Source organism: Anguilla rostrata, chromosome 5, assembly GCF_018555375.3.
Source record: "Anguilla rostrata isolate EN2019 chromosome 5, ASM1855537v3, whole genome shotgun sequence".
Lineage (NCBI taxonomy): Eukaryota > Metazoa > Chordata > Actinopteri > Anguilliformes > Anguillidae > Anguilla > Anguilla rostrata.
In genome coordinates this window covers 49598684-49619659 of record NC_057937.1, presented here as the reverse complement: position 1 = coordinate 49619659, position 20976 = coordinate 49598684, and the positions used below count along the sequence as shown (strand labels likewise).

The 20976-nt window shown below is 38.3% G+C and overlaps 3 protein-coding genes and 1 long non-coding RNA gene across 4 annotated transcripts; 3 read left to right on the top strand and 1 right to left on the bottom strand.

Annotated features, from left to right (window-relative positions):
• The first annotated feature begins 7331 nt into the window (after positions 1-7331).
• On the top strand, positions 7332-8199 carry LOC135255548 (protein preY, mitochondrial-like). Its single transcript, XM_064336875.1, has 2 exons — positions 7332-7654; positions 8055-8199. The coding sequence occupies exons 1-2, from the start codon at positions 7437-7439 to the stop codon at positions 8197-8199; spliced, it is 363 nt and encodes a 120-aa protein (XP_064192945.1). The 5' UTR covers positions 7332-7436.
• Positions 8200-8274: 75 nt separating this feature from the next.
• LOC135255549 (phosphatidylinositol N-acetylglucosaminyltransferase subunit Y) lies at positions 8275-8559 on the top strand. Its single transcript, XM_064336876.1, has one exon. It carries the CDS (start codon positions 8275-8277, stop codon positions 8488-8490), a length of 216 nt encoding a protein of 71 aa, XP_064192946.1. The 3' UTR covers positions 8491-8559.
• A 687-nt stretch (positions 8560-9246) lies between these two features.
• si:ch211-176l24.4 (uncharacterized) lies at positions 9247-12207 on the bottom strand. The gene is made up of 3 exons (XM_064336874.1): positions 11957-12207; positions 11163-11242; positions 9247-10995 (listed from the first exon to the last, which is right to left on the bottom strand). Exons 2-3 carry the CDS (start codon positions 11235-11237, stop codon positions 9592-9594), a joined length of 1479 nt encoding a protein of 492 aa, XP_064192944.1. The 5' UTR covers positions 11238-11242; positions 11957-12207; the 3' UTR covers positions 9247-9591.
• A 6520-nt stretch (positions 12208-18727) lies between these two features.
• Positions 18728-19583, top strand: LOC135255546 (uncharacterized). The gene is made up of 3 exons (XR_010330184.1): positions 18728-18866; positions 19132-19232; positions 19444-19583. It is a non-coding gene; the product is annotated as an uncharacterized LOC135255546 (long non-coding RNA).
• Positions 19584-20976: the final 1393 nt, after the last annotated feature.

Genomic DNA, 20976 nt, shown 5'->3' with positions numbered 1-20976 from the left:
TGATGCACACATCAGGCAGCCAAAAGCCACTTAGGATGAGTTCAGTTCAGCTCAGTTTTATTAGTCATATGTAGGTTAACACAGGGTCGACGGTACAATGAAATGTGTTGGACGAGAAAACAGGTCAGCTCAGCACAGGTTTGCTGAGTTGACTCAGAGCTCTCGTCAGTGCAGCCATCTTACGGCGTATCGGAAGTACTTTAGACGACTTCTGACAGAAAATGAATTTCCACTTTTCTGAAGCATCTTAACTTTCATAAAGATCCATCAAACATAACAGGAAGGAAGCTTCCTGAAAATAGAGTGGTGTTAGATTAAACCACAGATTTTTTCAGATCTCCTTTTCAGGAGAGAAAACACTGCCATCTTTTGGTCATTCATTGATTAGAATTTTTGAGAAGCCTCCCGAAAGAAAGTCTGTCTTCAGTGGATTAAAGCACCTCTGTGCACAGAAAGGTAGAAGACAGTTTCAGCCTAAAAACCAAAATGGATGAATGTCTTACTGGACCATGGCACAACGTTGCACTGTGCACTGCAAAATAATAGTAACCACACTTCTAATACGATCTCTTTTTTCAATCTGACATTACAATGCATGATCAGTTCAGCTTTACTAGCACAGCAGACAAATAAGTACTTCCTGTTTTGGTTTACTTAGACTTTGAGCTTGTATTTGCTGTTGGTCAAAAATGGAACCGTGACATGAAAATGAACCATATTACCAGGTAAAGAAAATGTAAATGAATAAATTACACATCTAACTGCATTTGATTTCTCATTAACTGTATACTATACTCATTGTCATTATACTAATAATTTCTAAGTAGAAAACACAGCAACACAGCAGAGAAGGGGCCGGTGTATTGTGTAAAGCAAAACAGACATAAGGCTAAATGCACAGGTTAACAAGACGACTAGATGTACCTGCTAAGTAACTTGATGGCAGGCAGTGATATATGGCAGCAGAACTTTTCACTCGAGTCAGCGCTGAGCAGACTCTGCTGTGTAGAACTCAAATGATGGGAACTGCTGAGCACATAATAGCTAGAGCCCTCCCATGTGTTTAATGTAGGATTACTTCACAGCTAGCACTGTGTGAAACTGTTCTGCTGTGCTCTAACGGCAAGATAAATGGAAGACGGAATTAATATTATAATAGACCATATAAGAACGCCTTGATAGGAGGACCTTGCTCAGACAAATTAAAGGGCCAGTTCACCCAAAAATGAAAAAATAAATGGCATTTTCCCACTTACCCAGAGAACTATCTATCCATCCAGAGAGATTAGCTGAGATTTCAAGATATCCAGTGTAACTCACTCTGAAACAATGAACCATATATATATATATATATATATATATATAATCTCAGCTACATTATCCCATAGTATATGTTTTATGAAGGCACAGTTGAGAGCTGCTAAAAAGTGAAGACTAGTTCTCCGTCAGCAATGTCCCATTAGTAAAATGCTGTTGCAAATGAAATAATTGATACTAGTGTGCTGAAGTGGTGGATATCTACAATCTACGGTATGCGTACCATAGTGACAAGGATGCTGAAAGTGTATTGGTTGCACAAATCACTGAAAATTTGTGTCACTGTTTTAGGTAAAAGGGCTGAATTGACAGCCCTGATGATCTTGACAGTGCTTTGAGGTCCTGAAATTCATGGACAATATTTTGTAGTTCAAATCCTGGATCCAACTGGATTCTGTTAAAAATTTAAAAAATGCCGTTCACATTAATATGCAAGTCAAGTTAACAGGGAATGTACACAGAGCAGTATGAAAGGCTTAGGTCCACACTCAACAGCATTGCATCAGGCTATTCATGAAAAACAGTTAAATGCATTTTTTTTTTTTGCCAACCAGTATTTAGACAAAAAAATTACATCGGCCTAATTGATAACATGGTTTATAAAGCTACGTGTTAGCCAGGGGCTTTACCACTGTGCACCCTACTGTTTCTAATTAGCTGAAGCCACGTAGGTGTGACCTTGCTGATTACATGAATGAGAGACCTCCTTGGGGAAAAAAAAAAAACTGCATCACCATTTCATAAAAGTGCCAGACCTGGCTGACAGCATTCCGGGGTCAGCGAGTACATACGCAACATCCCTAAAGTGCTAACACATTTGCACACTAATGGACAAATGCAAATTAAACAGGGGTGGACATGACCTTTTCAGCCTTTACATTTAAAAGAGTGGCCCATACCCATCTACTGTCTCCTCCAGCCTCTAAGGCAGTGTGCTTCTGCTCTTTGCAAGCACTGTCTGCAGTGAGACAGGGCCTCCCAGCACTAAAGATCGATGGTATTTAAAGCTGAAAAGTGCACTGATGGCTTAGAGACGTCATTATAATGGAGAATATCAGAGAAAAACGTGGGTAGAGTCAGAAATACTTCATTTACATGCAAGTGGTTTCTCAGGCTGCCCAGGGGTTGCATCTGTCATGATGTGTTTTTGACTTGACAGATATTTGTCAGTCACTCATCATAACGTTTTACTTCTAGTGAATATAAAAAAATGTACATTTTAAGAAATTGCATTATTAATGTATTTGGGTATCTGGGAAACAATCTTATTATTTAGAGTTGCTATGCTCTGTGCTCCACAATTTTTGATTTGTAATCAAACGATTCACATGTGATTAAAGTACAGATTTTATGAAAGGGTATTTTTATACATTTTGGCTTCATCATGACGAAATTACAGCACTTTTGTACACAGCCCCCTTTATACATATTTAATTGAAATAAGATTTGATATGTGGTACATTCATTTGAAATAATATATTAAAATATAAAATATAGCTGGTGATTCTAGTCTTTTTTTCCCCTCACTAATATCGACAGAGGGGAGGAGGGTGAAACCTGTAAATGCTAAACATTTACAAAAAAAGCAAAAACTCTGTGTTAATGAATAAATAAAGTTTCAAGTCACTCATAAACATTTTTATAGATTTATTCTGAGAACAGACTCCGCCTCATCCTGTTACCCTTGGCTGCTGGGGACTTGTGTGGTACCACAGGACCGGCAGTATCAGGAGGAAACACAATCTAATTCTGCTGCTCGATTGCAGGGCCTGGGGCCCGTGATGAATGAACATATATATCCACAATGTCAGTAACTTACTTCTCTGAGCGGCACTGGAATTACTCGGCTAACCACGACCAGTCAACAACAATCCGACACAACACCGAAACCCAAGAGAATATCTCCATGGCCTACGGATTCACCATGTGACCAACAAAATATCATTTCAAGACTATCTATACAACTGCCCTGATTCCACCAATGAAAATAAAGATACTGAATCAAGTTGGATAGCTTATTTTCTCTCTTTGTCAGGTAATGCGAGTCATCTCCAGGAGAAGGAAAGCACTGATTCATGCTGAAGCTTCCCTAACCGGACACAAAGATCATTTTAGAACAGATGGCACCGTTGTCTTAAGTGAATCATCATTCATTTGGCAACAAAAGATATCAACCATATAGTACACCCATAGGTATTTCATGAGAGTAGTGGAACCAGCAGTGGAACCAGTTTTCAGCAGAAATCTGGGCTTGAGCAAATGAAGTGAAGTAGAAGTAAAGAGGGCTCCCCAGGACTCATTTGGAGGAGCCATTTTTAATATTATACCACCTGGAATAGTATATGTTATTGAATTGGGAAGGGGAGCAAAGCAATGCATGCTTTCAGTGCTTCATCAGCAAGTGAGAGAGGGGAGGGAGGGAGGGAGAGAGATAGGCAGAGGGAGAGAGAGAGAGAGAGAGAGAGAGAGACTCTGAGAGTCAGTCAGTCAGTTGGTCTGAGGTCAAAAGAAGCTGATGTTTCGGCCGGTGATGTGACAGACACCATTACAGGGGACTACTTTGGCCTTCATAGTCATGAAGTGCTAGGTACACTCTACCTTCATGGTACAGAGACAGGGACGTATGGGCCACTACAAAGCCACAAGTGAGAATCAGTGCTAATATATATATATGATTTAACACAAGCCCCCAGGCAACAGCTGTGATGCTGTCCTTAGAATGTTAGTATACTCAGCAAAAGTTTTTCATACAGGCAACATCTCAAAAGATGTTGGATACTGCAGGAATGGACATGATAGAATTGAATTATGCATAAATTGAACTGTACACTGCCATGTGGTGAAGATTGCGTTTCTTTTCCAAGCTTGAAAGGACCTGATTGTAAGTGGCCTCCCATTATGTTTTGCTGTGAGTGTTGGTGCCCTAATGCAGAGGGAAAGATCTAGGGAGATAAAGTAGAAAACACACATGACATCAATTAAATGACATGATTCACACCCACAGACTCCTGGCCAGGATGCTTTAAAATGTTAATGACTCAATTGCTTCTCTTTTTAATTTGACTGTCAATTGACTTTAAATCATCTGATTACATGAAACTGACATTTTTGAAATGACATTTTTAAAACCTATTTCTCCTCATTTTACCCTGGAGTACCCAGGAGACAGCAATAGGTGAAGTTGGGGAACATAGCCTGAACTCAAGGTTACAGCAGGAAGCCTATAACATGTAACATTCAACTCGCCCCTCAGGTTCTGAGTGGGGTTTGGATGTTGGACACCTGGAAAAGAGCAACTTCCTTCACGTCTCCAGAAATAAAATGCACTAAACTGCGGCTATGTGGAGAACTGTACTTTCTTTGAAACACATCTCTCAATGTATACCTTTGATAAGAATTTCTCTGTAAAGCAGATATATTAGGGTTACCATCCTGAAATCCAGGTCTATTATAATCACGGGCCAGCATATATCCATCTTGGATTAGGTCTATACTTAGTACACAAGAACCAGTTAATACAGCTTGACTTCAACATGCACCATGCAGACCACAAAGCAAAGATGACTTTGCACTATGGACAATATTACAACTCATTTTGGTCACAACCCTCAGGAATAGTCATCTATCAATGTCAATAATCAATGTCATTGTCCCCCCTTTGTGTTTATAGAGGAATTCTGTGTTGGTCACATGTGTATGATCTAAGTGTTATTAAAAATAAAGGACAGAACAAAAAAATGTCATTCATGATGATATAAAATGGAGAATGTATAATAGTGCTTTGTGGAGTATAAACCATTCATTGCACCTTTACAGATCTGAGTACTTAAAAAGGGAAAATGTGCAATAGTGCTTTGTGGAGTATAAACTAACTCCAGCAGCTCTGTGAGCTGCATTTCTGCCATTTATGGAGGAACCATGAGAACAGCTGATGTTGAATCCCAGAATCCCCTGCTGACTTTGGAAAAATAGATTCAAAAATGTTATAATCATCATCATCTCTGTATGATGAAAAGCGCTAGATAAATAAAATGTATTATTATTATGATTATTATGATGATTATTATTATTATTATTATTATTATAACTTATAGCAAAACAATCAAAAAATGATACAACAGTTTCATCAGTCACAGGAGTTAATCCAAATTACTGTGAAACAATGTACTATGAAAATGCAGTTTGTTTAAATGTATAATAAGGCCAAGAAATGTCATCAATATCCAACACATGACCAAAATTAAGTGGCATGGAGACTCGGACTAACATGAAGCCTCATAAATTGCTTCTCTACAAAACAAATTGATGATCCTCACACCAAACCTGAAAAAGCAGCTCATCAAAGTTGTACTGATACTTGTGAGATTCCTACACACTCGTGCCTCACTGATTAAGTCGTCTTTATCACGTTCCCATTTTTCCAAAAGGCATTACATGCGTAAATCTTCAGAGAAATTTTTTACAATAGCCACTTGTAGAGAGACAAGAGGGGTGAATAAGCAAAAGGAAAAGCAAGGTAGTTTGTCCAGTATACATATTGTTTTATAAATAATGCAAACTTGTTTATTGTCATGACTACATAGTTACTACATGCATATTATAGTGATTGCCTACAGTATTTCATATATGTTATTACTTATAAAGAACAAACTACTACCGAACTCCCAACCTCATTTTGTACTATGTATCTGATATGTTGTGTGTCATCTCAGAACCAGAGTTAATTAAGCATAATTCAAAACTTCCTTTGCTCACACAACCGGTGTTTTTTTTCTTCTTTTTTCTATTTTGGTTGTTTTTAAATATTGCATATATCACAAACTAAACAGATAAAACCCTCTTACAGGAAAACTTGTGCAGATATGCACATAAATAATTTGTGTGGTCATTCTTCCAAAATAACTAATTCTGTGCATTTTGTAATTAGGGTTACATTCTTACCATTCTTAACATTCACTTGTGGGTGAATAACAAGTGCATTCATTAAAGCCACTGTGTGAACATAAATGTGTCCATTGTTTGCTCCATCTTGGGGACAATATTGTAATTAACTGGTACAAGGAACCTGCTACATAAATCCAAAAAACTTTGTTTCTATGGAAACCCATTTATGGTTGTTTTGCTTCGACTCAGTCATGTTTTGCACTGAATGGCTATTTAAAGAGTAAGTATTTTAAAATCTTCTGAAATAAGAAAACTGGTTTAGTTGATTACTATGCTACTGAATCCTATTTCTGAGAAATAATTTCTGTCCATCAGGTTCTGCTTAAATCCATAGTGACAGACTTGTTTTTGCAGATATAATCGAGCATCATTCAGTTAGTTCTCAGGCTCAACGACAGAAACAGTGTACAACTCACAGACCAGTGTAAAAGAATTAATGTTTTAGAGGAACAAGATGATTGATTTAACTGACTTCAAATTACCTGCAGCGTAATTATAAACTCTTCATTGAAATACAAAAGCAAACCAATCAAAATGGAAACATCATAAACGCCTCAACTGTATTGTTTACTAAAATTGGCCACTGCCTTGGTCCTGTTTTTCAGCAAAAGACCTCAAAGGAGATCTAGAAGGACAAACAGTCATTATTAACGTTTAAAAAAAGGTTGAAAATATTAAGTACTAGACCATCAAAAATGACAAATGATTAATATGAAATGATTCAAATAAACTTGCAACAACCCTGGAAAGGTTTTATAACAATTTAGGTGATACCAAAAAGTTACAAGAAAGGTTGATGGATGTAGGACTACAGTGCCATCTTCGGGTCAAGTAGCGTAACCGCTAATTTATACCAAAAAAGTAACATTTGGAAAATGAAGAGAAAATAGCTTAAACAATATGAATACATTTATTGAACATTCCATTTCAAAATATACTTAACCAGTAACAAATAAAATATGTGTAGGCGCTTAACACAATCGATTATTGTAAATGCCCATCCCAAGTGAGAGCTTGGAACCTACCTTCATTAGACATACCAGGAAGGGGGACATTTTTAGATGTTGTACAAATCTTTCTGACGTAATCTACACTTAGCCAGGAAGCTCATTGCTTTAAGTCAGGCGGCGTAGTCGTCGTCAAACAACAAACTAAAGTATACTCTATTTCGGATCATGTTCCAGAGTGCCTGCAGAAAGTTGGGTTCAGTAAGTTGCAATCTTCATAAAGCCAGTAATTATGGATCATTGATACATGCAACAAGGCCTTTGCAAATAGCGTTTGCCAGGACTTTCACTGACGGCGTGAAGGACATCAACGCAGACAACAAACCCCAGTTTGATATCTCCTTACTGGAATTTCTCGTCTGTCCGCTATCCAAAAAAGCACTGAGGTAAGACTTTCATTTGCTAATTTTCTAGCCAATTGCAGATTGTTTTTAATCTTTCTTCAAACTGAGTTCATTAGGCCTTGCAATTGTCTGTGTCCTTAAGTTATATTGTTTAGCTAAATTAAATAAATAGGGTAATTTAAAAATGTTTAGCTAACTTAGCTAGCTACTAAGGAAGTATCTTGCAATTTGTCATGACCGAGATCGATAACTATTGTTAGCTGATCTTGAACTTTTGCATCATTAGCTAAAAATCTGCACGCGTTTGGGAAACCCAAAAATGAATGTTAAACCTGAGCCATCCTTCCGTAACTGCACACGCATAGCTTGCTTTCCTCCTGACATCATAAACTGGTGGAGTCTATTGCGATCTGTTGGCTAATGCGGATGTTTACCTGTCTAGGTACGACGAGACGACGAATGAACTGGTAAACGATGAACTTGGCATAGCTTATCCTGTAATCGGTGGAATTCCCAACATGGTACCACAAGACGCCAGAATGATTCGGAAAGATTCAGAAGAAAAGGAAAACCAGACGAAGGAATAATCCTGAAAACGAACACACTTCCAGAATATTGTATCATTATTGGACCGAAACTGTACGTGCTGAAAATCGAACACTATGGTGTTTTCACTGTCTACCGTGACTGTACTGGTCCCAATCGTCTCACTGTTGGGACTGTTCTATTCTGCGAGTGTGGACGAGAGTTTTCCGCAGGGGTGTACCAGCACAAGCAGTGTGTGCTTCTACAGTCTGCTATTACCTGTCACCATCCCAGTCTACGTGTTCTTCCACTTGTGGAAGTGGATGGGAATTAAATTATTCAGACACAATTAGCGCTGTTAAGAATGAAAAGCTAAAAGTTGTATGGTGCGGATGGCAAATAAAGACAGTCGTTTATGACAACACGTGCGTATGGAGAAGTGTATGCTGTTTAATTCTCCATTTCTGTTGTCAAAAGTACATTACTGAAACTCAGAACACATTCGACAATAACAGGAACCAAATATAATTGACATCAAATACATGTAAAATACTTCTGAAAACATTTGAAAATGAAATTCAATTCATAAAGCTGATGGCACTAAAAATAATGGGGGAAAAATGTCAGGTTGCCTGAGGGTATGAGGAACATGCAAGTGACAGGGGGATCCTAGGTGTGAGCGAAATGTAAAGTGATTAAAGGGGGTATTTCAGTGGCACAAAGTAATGAAAGATTAGTTCTAATGATGGCCACAAGTTAAGTCTGCCAGTAGTGACAGAGGAGACCAGATATTTTTATGTGAATTCTGTGTGTAATGAAAGGAGTGTAGGAGGAAATGACAGCAAAAAGTTGCAGAACAAGTAATGCAGCAGGAACTGGCACAGAGGACAGGCCTGAGTAGCACATGCAGCTGTTATGACACCTGACTAGAACTGTACAAATACAGAACACAGATCTCACAATTAAACCAGATACACAATGCAGAGTAAAAGTAAGCTCAAACATATAACGTGCATATTAATAACGCCAGTACTTGAGACGGTCAGTGAATATAGCTGAACTTGCTATTTTCAAAATAACATTTTAACTACTGTAAATGCAAGAAAAAAAAAATGAAATTATGAAATCCGTGAATATTTTCCAAGATCAGAAAAAAAAGATATACATTTAGCGTGTTTAATGCATTAAATGCAGAATATAAATGCTTCAGGAGATGAGTCAAAACCCAAAACTGAAATTCAGCAACATATACCAATCTATTATACATCAGGGGGAAATTTAAAATACATACATATGCATTTTATTTTTTGAGAATATTATGATGGCCTCAGTGTTGTCATAACGACTAACCACTGTCATAAATTATTCAGCAGAGTTTCATGTTTTGTGTATTATACTTCCCTTATAATTGTCATTGCAACATGTACATGTTATTTAATTAACTACCTGAAAGGCTACCAGGAGTTCAGATCTGAAGGGCGTCTGGTTTTCATTAACATTTTCAACTGCGCCATCTTTGATCTGGTCATGCCGTGATCCAAAAGGGGAGACTGGGGCTTGGGGGACTGGACAGCCCCCTTCGCCCTGAAGAAAAAGGACTCATTCAGCCGAGTCTGCACCACCTTCAGCTGAGCACTGCCAGCCTTGGTCACAGCATGCGTTCTGTTTTGCTCATTTGAACCTGTGCTCGTGAGCTTGGGATAGAGAGGGTAGCAGTTGGTCTCCTCATGCTGCTGTTCGAGCTGCCAGTCTGTGGATCCGGTGGGCTGCCTGTGGGGTCTCTTGGGCACGCTCAGGTCAAGCGCCCGTTCTGTGCACTCATGCTTCTGACGCAGCTTGTGAAATCTGAGAGATGGCGTAAGTGCTGGAGAACTAAAGAAATCGTCGGTTTGCGTGGCCTTCTCAGTGGTTGACTTGGAGAGGAAGAGGTCCTGTGAGAGCTGAGGGCACAGTATGCCACACTGCCCATCCCTGGGCTTGGTGAAAGATGCAATCACACTACTGCTCTCCTCACTTGAGCTTTCCATAGGCCGGAAGGTCTTCTGAGTGATGAAAAGCTCCTGGCTGTTGTTTTCAGCTGTCACCTCAGACTCTTTACAGTCACTTTCCCTCAGTGGGTAAAGAGCTGTGTCCTCATCTTCAAAGGTTACGTGTGCCTTTCTGGACACAAGAATTGACCTGGGTTGCATTTCTTTAGCACAGGTCCCAGGGGGACTAGGTTCTGGTACTTGAATGTGTTCTGTTCCTCCTTTCTGTTTTTTCACTTGGCTACAGACACATTCAAAAGAACATGGCAAAGAGTCAAAAACAACACTTTTTCTACGTGGGGCACCATTCTTTGACTTTGGGTGAATCTGACTTTGGGCTTGTGCTGGCTCCTGTTTCAGAAGGTGAGAACCCTCAGAAACTGGATGTTGTTGCCTGAATAATCCACATCCATGTCTTCCACTTTCAGGAAACATGATCTCCTGAGATGCTAAGGCTTCTGCACGCTGATGTAAGAGGCTGACGTTGCTTTGGTTTGAACCACCCAAACTCTTAGTTTTCTTGTCTTTCCTCAGTTTCACAGGCAGCGGCAGGAGACAACAGTCTTGCAATTTTGATTTGTCTTTATTCTTTTGTTTCTGATGCTTGTCTTTGTGTTTTTTCAACTTTTTTGCCTTTTTCCTTCTCAAATTTGCTTCAAAAGCATTGTCGTTACACAAGAGCACCTCTGCTTTCCTGCTCAAATGCTTTTCCTTCTCTTTGCTTTTGAGTTTCTTTGATTTATTTTTATTTCCCTTCACTGAATCCCCATAATGTGTCTCACTTGCACAGCAGACTTCATTCTCCATGGTCTGAGATGTGCACATTCTCCTCTGTAATAATAATTTAAAAAACTTACAGAAATAATTTCTACTGTAATTTTCTGTTACTAACAGCATAGTTCTGACGAGAAAACAAACAAATCCAATACTTCCTGGTTGTAATTTAGATATATTTCTATGCTGAATAATTATTTGAGTATGAAAAACATTAGCCCTACCAGATACTCTTCCCACTCCTGCTGTTCCTCCAAAGATGATGAGGAGTATTTTTTCTTGATCTTCTTGGAAACCATGTGATCTAAGCAGGAACATGTATTGTATAATGATTTTATAAGCAATATAATATTATTTGCCTGTAAACAAAAACACTACTTATAAGTTCATTCATATTCAATCCTATGTCACCACTTAATTCATTATAATGTAATTTGACCTTTATAAGTAATTTGAGTATTTTGAGTATTACCAAGTAATTTGAGTATTCTTCTAAAAAGAAGCCGTTTGCAGATTAAAGAATGACAATGTATTCAATTTGACTAGAACACTCCTTTGTTTTAAACAAAGTAACTATTTTACTCGCCACAGCTAGGCCACGACAAAATGTCTTTCCCTGTTCACTGGCAACAACTCAATTATAGCTGACAGTCGATCAAAGCCTGAAATCAGCTGTCACAAAGTAGGCCTTAGCTGAGCAAGCTTTGAATCCCTAGCCTACTTATAAAAAGTATCTGCACTGTAGATACAAATGAACGAATTTATTCAATGAATTATATCATAGCGAGGGAAGGGGCACAAATAGTATTTAAAACAAATATCACTATAACATACAACGGCTCTTATCGCTATAATGTAGGAGGCTACACCGTGGCTAGTAGGTAGCAGGCTAGTTTGTTAGGAAACGTGGATCACCACAGGGCCAAACTGCTCATTTCATTACTGTATGCATGTGCCCAGCTGTGGCAATATTCAACGAATGTAACCATCACAAATTTTAAAAGATGAATTTTTATACCTTCAAATGTTCTCGCACTGTCTGTGAACTATGCTGAAGAAGGCCTCCCGTAACTCAGTTTTCAGACCGCGCAAAATTATCACCTCCGATGTCAAGCGCATGCCCATTTTGATGACCAATTCCGATGACCAATCCGTATGTTGTGGAGGTGTACAGTGGTCCTTTGTCCGCATTGATGAGGAACTGCAACGATTCTTACAGTTCCTCAACAGTAAGGCGGCGACCATTTTAGTAAGCTATCAGAAATACGAGTATACTTACAGGAGCAGAGCCCCTGGTTCACACAATACAGTGTGTCATATCGAATAGCCTACATGCATTTCGTGCTGGTATACCTTGTCAGTAAAGGAAGCATAAATAAGCTACGTTTTTAACAGTAAATAGTCGTGTTTATTTAATCGTGCGCAACTATGGACAAGAGATAACTTTTGTAATTAAAGTAATACATTTTTACATAGTCTAAATACTTTTTACTGTGTTCCATTTAGTATCAACACAGTCTGTTTAAGTAGGGGATCTCTATGTTTTACAGCTAGACAGAACCAATGAAAATACCTTATTGTAACCGGGAAATGACTAGTCTGTTCCAAGGTTTAAATATTTTTGTGCTGACCATCAAATTGGCCTGTGCGGCCGCCGGCCCCTGACCAGGAATGTAACCTTATTGAACCCATTTAATCTATGAATAATCTGTTTAGTTTGCACTGCAGTGATGACTATTTTTTCCTGCAGTCGCTGTCAAACTGGCTGCAAAGGAAATGCCTCTTCACCCTTCAAAGACAGAATCTCATTTTATCACTCTTTCTACTGTGGGAAAAACGTCTATTCTTGTAATATCCCAGAAGCAGGATTGTGACAGCCAGTGAAAGCAATGTGTCAAAGACATTGCTAACCTAGACTTGCTGGGAATATCGGACTATGAAAATAAACTCCCCTTTTGAGTAGCACATGTTAAATAATCTAGAGCCTGTCTTGTTAATTTGAAAAACTTCTGTTCTTACACCATGAGTGATGGAGGAGGAATGGAGGAGTAGGTGTGATCTCTGGATTTCTCATTCTCCAGTATAATGTAACTGAAATTCATTCCAGCACTGACAAAACAATAAAATCGACAAAACTGGCAAAACAAATTATTTTTTATTTTTTATTTCAGCCCACTCATCTTTGCAGAACTGCTTTAATTCAGACAAATTTGTAGGTTTTTGAGCATGAACTTCTCATTTCATGACCTGCCACAGCATCACTATTGGATTGACGTCAGGACTTTGACTACGTTACTCCAAAACTTTAATTTAGTTCCTTTTCAGCTATTCAGATGTGGACTTGCTGTGTTTTGGATAAATGTCTTTCTGCACAGCCCAATTATGCTTCAGCTTCAGCTCGCAGACAGATTACCAAACGGTCTCCTTAATAATCTTCTGGTACAGAGCAAATGTTTCCTCCCTGCCAATAATGGCAAGTCATCCAGGTCCAGATGCAGCAAAGCATCCCCACACCATCACACGACACCCACCATGTTTGACTCTTGGTATGATATTCTTACTGTGAAATGCTTTATTTGCTTCACGCCAGACATAATGGGACCTGTGTCATCCAAAAAGTTCTACTTTTGACTCATCTGTCCATAAAACATTATCCCAAAAGGCTTGGGGATCATCCAGATGAATTTTTGCAAATGTGAAACAAGCGGAGATATTTATTTTGGTTAGCAGTGGTTTTGGCCTGGCTGTGTTCAATCAGCTGTATCTAATTATCAATTAGGCTAAATTAGATTAATTGGTTGATTGTCTGTTACTTTTTCATATGGGTGATTGATAACTTTTTTCATTAAATAAATGAAATAATAATTTCAAAAATGTGTTTTGTGTTTACTCAGTTACCCTTGTCTAAAATTACATTTTGTCTAATGATTTGAACCCATTCAGTGTGACAAATATGCAATAACAGAGGAAATCAGGAAGGGGGCAAATACCTCTCCCGGCACTGTGTATGTAAATTGAAAATAAAATGCCACCAATTAGGTGATCATTAGCTGGAACAGATTCGATCATAGACTATGGTGTACATAGTTTTACACTGGCAGGAGGTTGGACATGATAATCTGCTTTACTGTTAATGCTATTGCAAATGTTACTGCTGTAACAGCACAAATCCTTGTTCTCAGGGTAGCAGGCTTTCACACTCCATTACATCCATTCCCCTTTCCTAAGGTGGTGTCAACAAGCATGTCTTTTAAAGATCAACCCAGAGAAAGGTCATGCTTTAAAATGGCTTTCATTAAATCTCATTACGTCAGTCTCCAAATGCGTAAGTCTCCACAGAAGTTACTCTACTGTAGAATGGTAACAAGTTTTAACTGAATGCTCTTGTATGGGTAATGCTCAAAGGAAGATCAGATATTACATTTTTTCAGATAGCTGGATAATTTCCTTCCAGTTCACTTAAAAGCATACAGGGGAAAAAATCAATCTAAAAAAAGAACTGTGTTGAGATAACATATCACTTCATTTGTCTAATACAGTTTTTATAATATAGTTTAATGTTCATTGGCATAGTTTTATTCTTGCTTAACTTATTTACCATAATGTCCAATTAGGTAGTTGACAAGTTGTCAGTGGAGTCTATCACAATTTGAATTCATAACTTATTTGAGGATGCTTATTTTTAATGCTGGCAAGCAGACAGATGTGTCCAGGTCCGGTTGCTCTTAAATGCATGGTTGCATTTAATGTAGTGACTAGAGGAACAGCTATGTCCCTCTAGTTGCTGCACTTAAATTTCTGCAATCAAAGGAAATGGGTCTGTGTGGCTTTCTGGTAAGCGCAGTGTTTTCTCTTTCTCTCTCCAGGCATGAATCACGCTGAGCAGCATGGAGAACACGCCGTCATCTCAATATCCGCTCAGCGTGCTTCTGTTTTCCTTTCTGTGCTCTTCATTGTGGAAAGTCTGCGGTATTTCAGTTCCCGTATGATTTTTTTTTCTCCCCAATTGTTCATGCTGTGCAGAAAGGAACATTTTCTTGGGTCTTTTCGTGATGTGGCTGAGGTGTGGAACAGGCTCATATCTTAAATGGAAGAGGTGACTCTGTTCTCTATTTCTATCCTGTAACGCAGCAATCAGGATTTACCTTCGTGGCAGTTTTTGTTTATTCTTGGAGCCACCCGGCTGAAATTCAGGCAACATTATTTCCCAAACCCAGCCACTAGAGGAAATTAAAATGTTTCTAAATCAAAAGAGGTAGGTCATGATCCAGACATGTTTGGGGTCAGTGTGAAGCACTTTATTAGTGCTGATCAGGTCCATGAACAGTGGCTTGTTACATATGCATTGATGAATGGGTGGTAGGTGAGCCCTGGGAGCTGCTCTGCATGCAGAACGCCATGCCTGGAGCAAAGCACTGAGGTCACATTGTGGTCATTTACTGCCAGGCATAGTGAAGAGCATGATTAACATATGGGGGCCAAAGACAATTTTGGCTCTAACCACAGCAAAAGGGGTAATTACCTGCTGTGGCTAATAATAGATATATGCTCATTAACATGATACCCAATTTATATTACTATTTTGTTTGTTTGAACACATGATTCAATCAATAAATCAATCAAAATTTATTTATATAGCGCATTTCACAACAATTGTCACAATATGCTTCACAGACAACCCTGGCCTAAACCCCCACAGGAGCAAGCCTATAGCAACAGTGGCAAGGAAAAACGCCCTGCATTGCATCTCCCTGTAATGTTTTTTTTTATTTATGATTAAAATTTATTGAGTAAATTTACAAATTTATTTCAAGACTGCTTCACTGCTTTTTAAAATTTGTTTGTGACATTGACCTGACAAGAACTTCTGTAGGTATGGTTGCAGTGCATCAAGTATGTGAGAAATTTGTAACATTTTTTTCTGTGAACTTGACAGAACCTTTCAATAAATCTGATCTAAGACTATTTTAGAAGCTGTCTTGTAGTAAAAGTGATAGAAATCAAACCACAGTGTATCTAAATGTTCCTGAAACATTTATACAACATTAGCTGATTGGGAAAGCCATGCAAGGGTTCTGTACACTTCTATCATTTATTTGAAAATAAATGTCAAATGTACAAACAGTATGGTAACAAAAGTTGTTTTACACCTGTGAAAACAATGGTATGCTATTCATTTGTTAACCTGATTGCTGAAGCTCATGACATGCAGGTGCATATTGTCATCGCATTGTGGCTACACTAATCTCGTAGCCTACATGTATAAATTTGGGGAAGCATGAATTTGATATTCAATTATTTTTCCCTGTGCTAGTACAGTTGTGAAATGGGGGCAACCTCATCTACTGGCCTGCAAACAGCACGTCACCTTTATCCCTGTTGAATTCCTCTGCACACTTTCTCTGCTGCATACCATTGGTGAGATGCCTAGCAATGCCCAGCCATGAGGTAATGTGAAGGACAGTTTTGGGGTTGAAAGGTCCTCCACCCCCCATGCTGCTATAAACTGCTTGGAATTGTACAGATGGGGTTTAGGATCTCAAGCAAAGGGCAAAGGTTGATATGTTTGGTGGGTGTCATCTAAACAGGCGACGACTATTGAAAACTGTTACCCTGTCACGTGAAAGGTGGAGCGGCACAGTCTTAATGCAGGCTGCGTTTATAAATCCCATAAATGTGCTATGTAAACAGCTTTTATTGCTTCCCCACTTGTTTGTGTTTTTTAAAGTACCTGTACGTAACCTGTAAATGCCTTTGCCTGCCTGCTTACTAAACTCACTGTTATAACTTCAATAAAATCAACATTGAGCATATTCAGCATCAAATGGAATTGTTGATGGCTTCAGCTGGAAGTGCAGCCAATCGGAAAAAGAAATGGCCATTGACTCCCCCTCTCCCCAGTATTTTGTACCACTCCCCCCCACACTTCCTGCCTCTTCCACCCTCCGCCCCCAAGCTCTGGTTCCTGGTTTCCTCATACGGTGCCCTGGACTGCCTGCCACCTGCCGTCATGATTTTTTTTTTGCCGTCTGTGAGTGGCAGAGGGCATGCTCACTGCCCTGACAGAAACCCTAACCGCTCTGTGGAGGAAGATCTATAGGCTGGAGCTGTTTGGGTCCTCTCCCAGACCTTCTTTCCTGTGTCATGACATAGCCATTCCTCTTCCACATTTAGAAAATGTCTCTCATGGTTACCTAATGTGTCATCTTGGGCCCATAAAAGTAGAACAGGGTTGACTGACTCCCGTGGATTATGAGGGATGCAGGTATAACCCATCTGGAGAACTGGCCAACTGTCATTAGAAAAAAGGTTGAATTTGGGTCATAATCCAACATGTCCAATGGGTTTGTTTGATTATGATGAGCTGTGTGCTATTCAACAGCTGAGTATGGATGTATTTGCTCTGTTCAGATGGCTTCAGAGGTTGTCACTGCACATAAATTATTGATTTTGGATGAGGGTGGGGCTCCTCCTGAAATACTTGAGGGGGTTAGTAATGTTTATTCTAAACTAAACCTTGGCAGAGTTTTTTTTTTTTTTTTTTTTTTTACCTTTTAGGGGTGTTGCAAGGTAGCATGCTGTCAATGCAAAACTTAGCAACTATTTAAATGAAAAGGCTTCCAACGGATTAGTGTCCATTCAAATGGTCATGATATCACTTTTGACCCATTAATGCAACTCCTATTTTAATACCATCTTAGCTTTCATATTTAAAAAGTAGGCTTTGCACTTCCAAATTTCAAACGCATGTATAAAATATAAAAAAGGGTTCGTTCATTAATTTGAACTTTCTTTACTGGAACCGAAATGTGCAAGAATAAAGAGCCTTTAATGGTGTGAAATGTCATGGGTCCAAGTGAAAATAAAAGTGATGGATTCCTGCCGTATTTCCTCCTCCTGTTGACTCCGCTGTGTTATAAATACTGGGAATTTCTCTTAAAAATACATCACCCTCAAGATGGGCGTCGGAAAGTGACGAAATCATGTAGGTACGCCTCCAACATTTATGCCTGAAGTTGGAATACGGCTTTGACGTCATTGTCTGGGGAAACCTTTTTTGTTTTAATTATTCTGACAGTTGCGCAGCTTAATTTGAACGCGTTGTTGTAAAAGATTGTTGTAGATCTCCGGGGAAACCCGGAATTAGCCAAAGCCAGTCATAAATTTCGTTAGATAGGTCGCATTGTGTCAGCCTCTCTTTGTACCTGCCAATTACGCATTTAAGACACATTCCTCAGTTTTTCAATCGTCACCAATAACTAGAAATGCTTGAATGAAACTTTCGGGGATTCTACGTTTATCATCAGTATCTTAATTTAATGAAAACCTAAGTATCACAGATATTTATGGTAGTATTCAATTCCAGGTGCCTTACCTTGTAATCGTCCTCAATCGTCTCCTTTTTTAATTTAATTATTTTTTTTTTAATTTAATGTTTTAACAAATACGCGTTCTCTCTTGGATTGACGCTTATGGCTACCTACTACAGAAATGTATGTTGTTAAACTAAACAGATGACATATGCTTACAATAATAAATAAAAATATTTAATTAATTAAATGTTGAAATAATTTATGTTATAAATGATTTTGGCACACTTCACACACAGGGCAATTAGCAGGCAGCTTCACAAAGGTGCTGAAAGCTGAATTAGGCAGCGCTAGTGGCGCAGTCATGCGCACGCCAGCATCCATCAAGTTGAGGGAAATGAGGGGGGGGGGGGGGCGACGGATGAGGAAGGTGGGGGAGGGGGGTGACATCAACACCAATAATGAAGGCGGCTCATCAATGACCACTAGAACTATAAAAGGAAGTTTTGGACGGTTACTCTAATCTCAACTGATAGGCTGATTCACAAACTCCGTTCACACTCCTGCGCAGTAAAATAACACATCACAATTTCACTAAGACAAGACAGTCAAGAAGTGGTAAGTAACTTATCGACACACTTGTTCAGTTTGATTAAATGGATCAGGATACTGTGATCCATGATTATTCTTATATGGACATTATTACACAGGAGTTTAACAGTGAAATACAGTACAAACAAATTAAACTAAATGAAAAATGACGTCTACAGAACGAATTCTCATGTTATAGACAAAACAGATTTTCTACAGTTTTAAATAAACTAACAACGGTCACCATGTTTAGAGGCATGTACTAAACTACTTTTTCTCATCTACTTGACAGGTCATCAAAATGTTTTCTACGAGGAACTTGGACACATTAATTGTAATAATTTTCCTTTCCATGTTATGTTATTCTTTGAAGTCTGAAGCAAAACCACTGGGGTAAGTTTATTTTTATTTCGTGCGATTTGACATTGCAATGAATACACCGAGTTTTGTATTTATATTGAAATAAAGATGACTGTATTAAAACCGGCATACATTCAGTATTTACAAGAGACGGTCATTTCTAAATAGCCGTTTACATTTAAATCATCTTTTTTTAAAGGACTGACTATTGGACACTAAAATGTATTCATTTTGGTTTCATCAGAAAGCGATCCATAAGTGAAGTACAGTTCATGCACAACCTTGGAGAACACAAACATGTGCAAGGGAGACAGCACTGGCTTCGGATGAAGTTGAAAGACATCCACACAGCGTCGCTGAGAAATACTGACAGGGGAGAACGAGTTAGAGCAAGGAGGCTCCTTCCCGAAGATTTTCCGGTACTGGACGAGTTAACACCCAGTGAAGTCGAATATATATTGAACTCTCTGGAAAAGTTTCCGAATTATCGGCAAAATTGAATGTGTGTCTAAGGGCAACGAGGAAACTAAATGTCTAAAACGATGGCCTTATTTTTTTTTATTTAAAAACAAAATTCTAATCTATAGTGTTTATTTTGTTGGCAGATGATATTTTAGTATTCAAAGAAAGGTGTGCATTACAAACGCTAAGCCATTTATGCACCTGCAAAAGCACTTTATTTATTCCTGAAATTTTGAATGACGGATGTGACCATTTTAGATTATTTATTTTTATCAATATTTATTTTAAACCGAATACAAAACAAATACGTGTATTAAGAATATAGGACCAAAATGCATTTATTATTACCATTTGTTGTTGTTGTTGTTGTTGTTACTATTGTTATTATTATTATCATTATTATTGTTATTATTATTATTATTATTATCATTACAAAACAAACAACAAAGCACAGCAAAAGTAGAATTGACTATTTTTGTTTTGTGTTTAATAGTGTATAATTGTGACAACATTGCCGGATTTTATTTTAATAAACCACTGTATGGATTTTACATGTTTTTATGCAGTACTGCACAAAATATTTCATAGAACAACATCAGTAAATATTTAAATCACACTGAATATTGTGTTTTATTCTACTTTTTTTACGGGGGACATGTGCAACTGAATCAATTTTGTTTTTTAAATAAGGGCATCGCGCACTTTAACATTGATCCATAGAATCCGCACATTTTACTCACCGTTGGAATGAACATGGCACTTCTATTTGATGTGTCACAAAGTTCGCAGAATAAACGAATTATGAAGACCAATTTGAGTCGACTTTTTCTATTTCGTTTTTACTCAATCCAATGTTTTGTAAAAAAGCACGCATCCGATTTGTAGGCCTCTGTAGGTCATATGTTCCTGAGGATGTTTTAATTCGCATCTGAAGTAACCGAGCTGCAATGTTAATATTCTTAACGCTTTCATTGAATAGTAAGTGTGAACAAAGCTGATACAATTAAAATATTGTTTCGTATTTAAACGACGTATTTGTCAATAGCCTGCCAGACATATTTGGTGCAACGCATAGCCTATATTATCCTACTACTGATAATATATTTCAGTTTGGAGCCCACTTTTTAAACCAGCGGCACTTGTTTTAAAGTTACACAATGCGTCTTACAAGTTGCGTATTTTCACTGATTATACAAACGGGTTTGTGCTGTGTTGTGAAACAATTAGGTTACAGCTACACAATCTGCCGCAGAGCCTAATCTGTTTAATATAGATGATCTTTGGTGTTCTCGCGACGCCATCTCTCACATCTCGC

Bases quoted from the DNA above. Each gene is read 5' to 3' on its own strand.
- LOC135255548 (XM_064336875.1), top strand. From the start codon at position 7,437: ATGTTCCAGAGTGCCTGCAGAAAGTTGGGTTCAGTAAGTTGCAATCTT. The intron at 7,655-8,054 runs GTAAGACTTTCA...TTACCTGTCTAG, and splicing joins CTATCCAAAAAAGCACTGAG to GTACGACGAGACGACGAATG.
- LOC135255549 (XM_064336876.1), top strand. From the start codon at position 8,275: ATGGTGTTTTCACTGTCTACCGTGACTGTACTGGTCCCAATCGTCTCA.
- si:ch211-176l24.4 (XM_064336874.1), bottom strand. From the start codon at position 11,237: ATGGTTTCCAAGAAGATCAAGAAAAAATACTCCTCATCATCTTTGGAG. The intron at 10,996-11,162 runs GTAGGGCTAATG...TTATTATTACAG, and splicing joins AGGAGTGGGAAGAGTATCTG to AGGAGAATGTGCACATCTCA.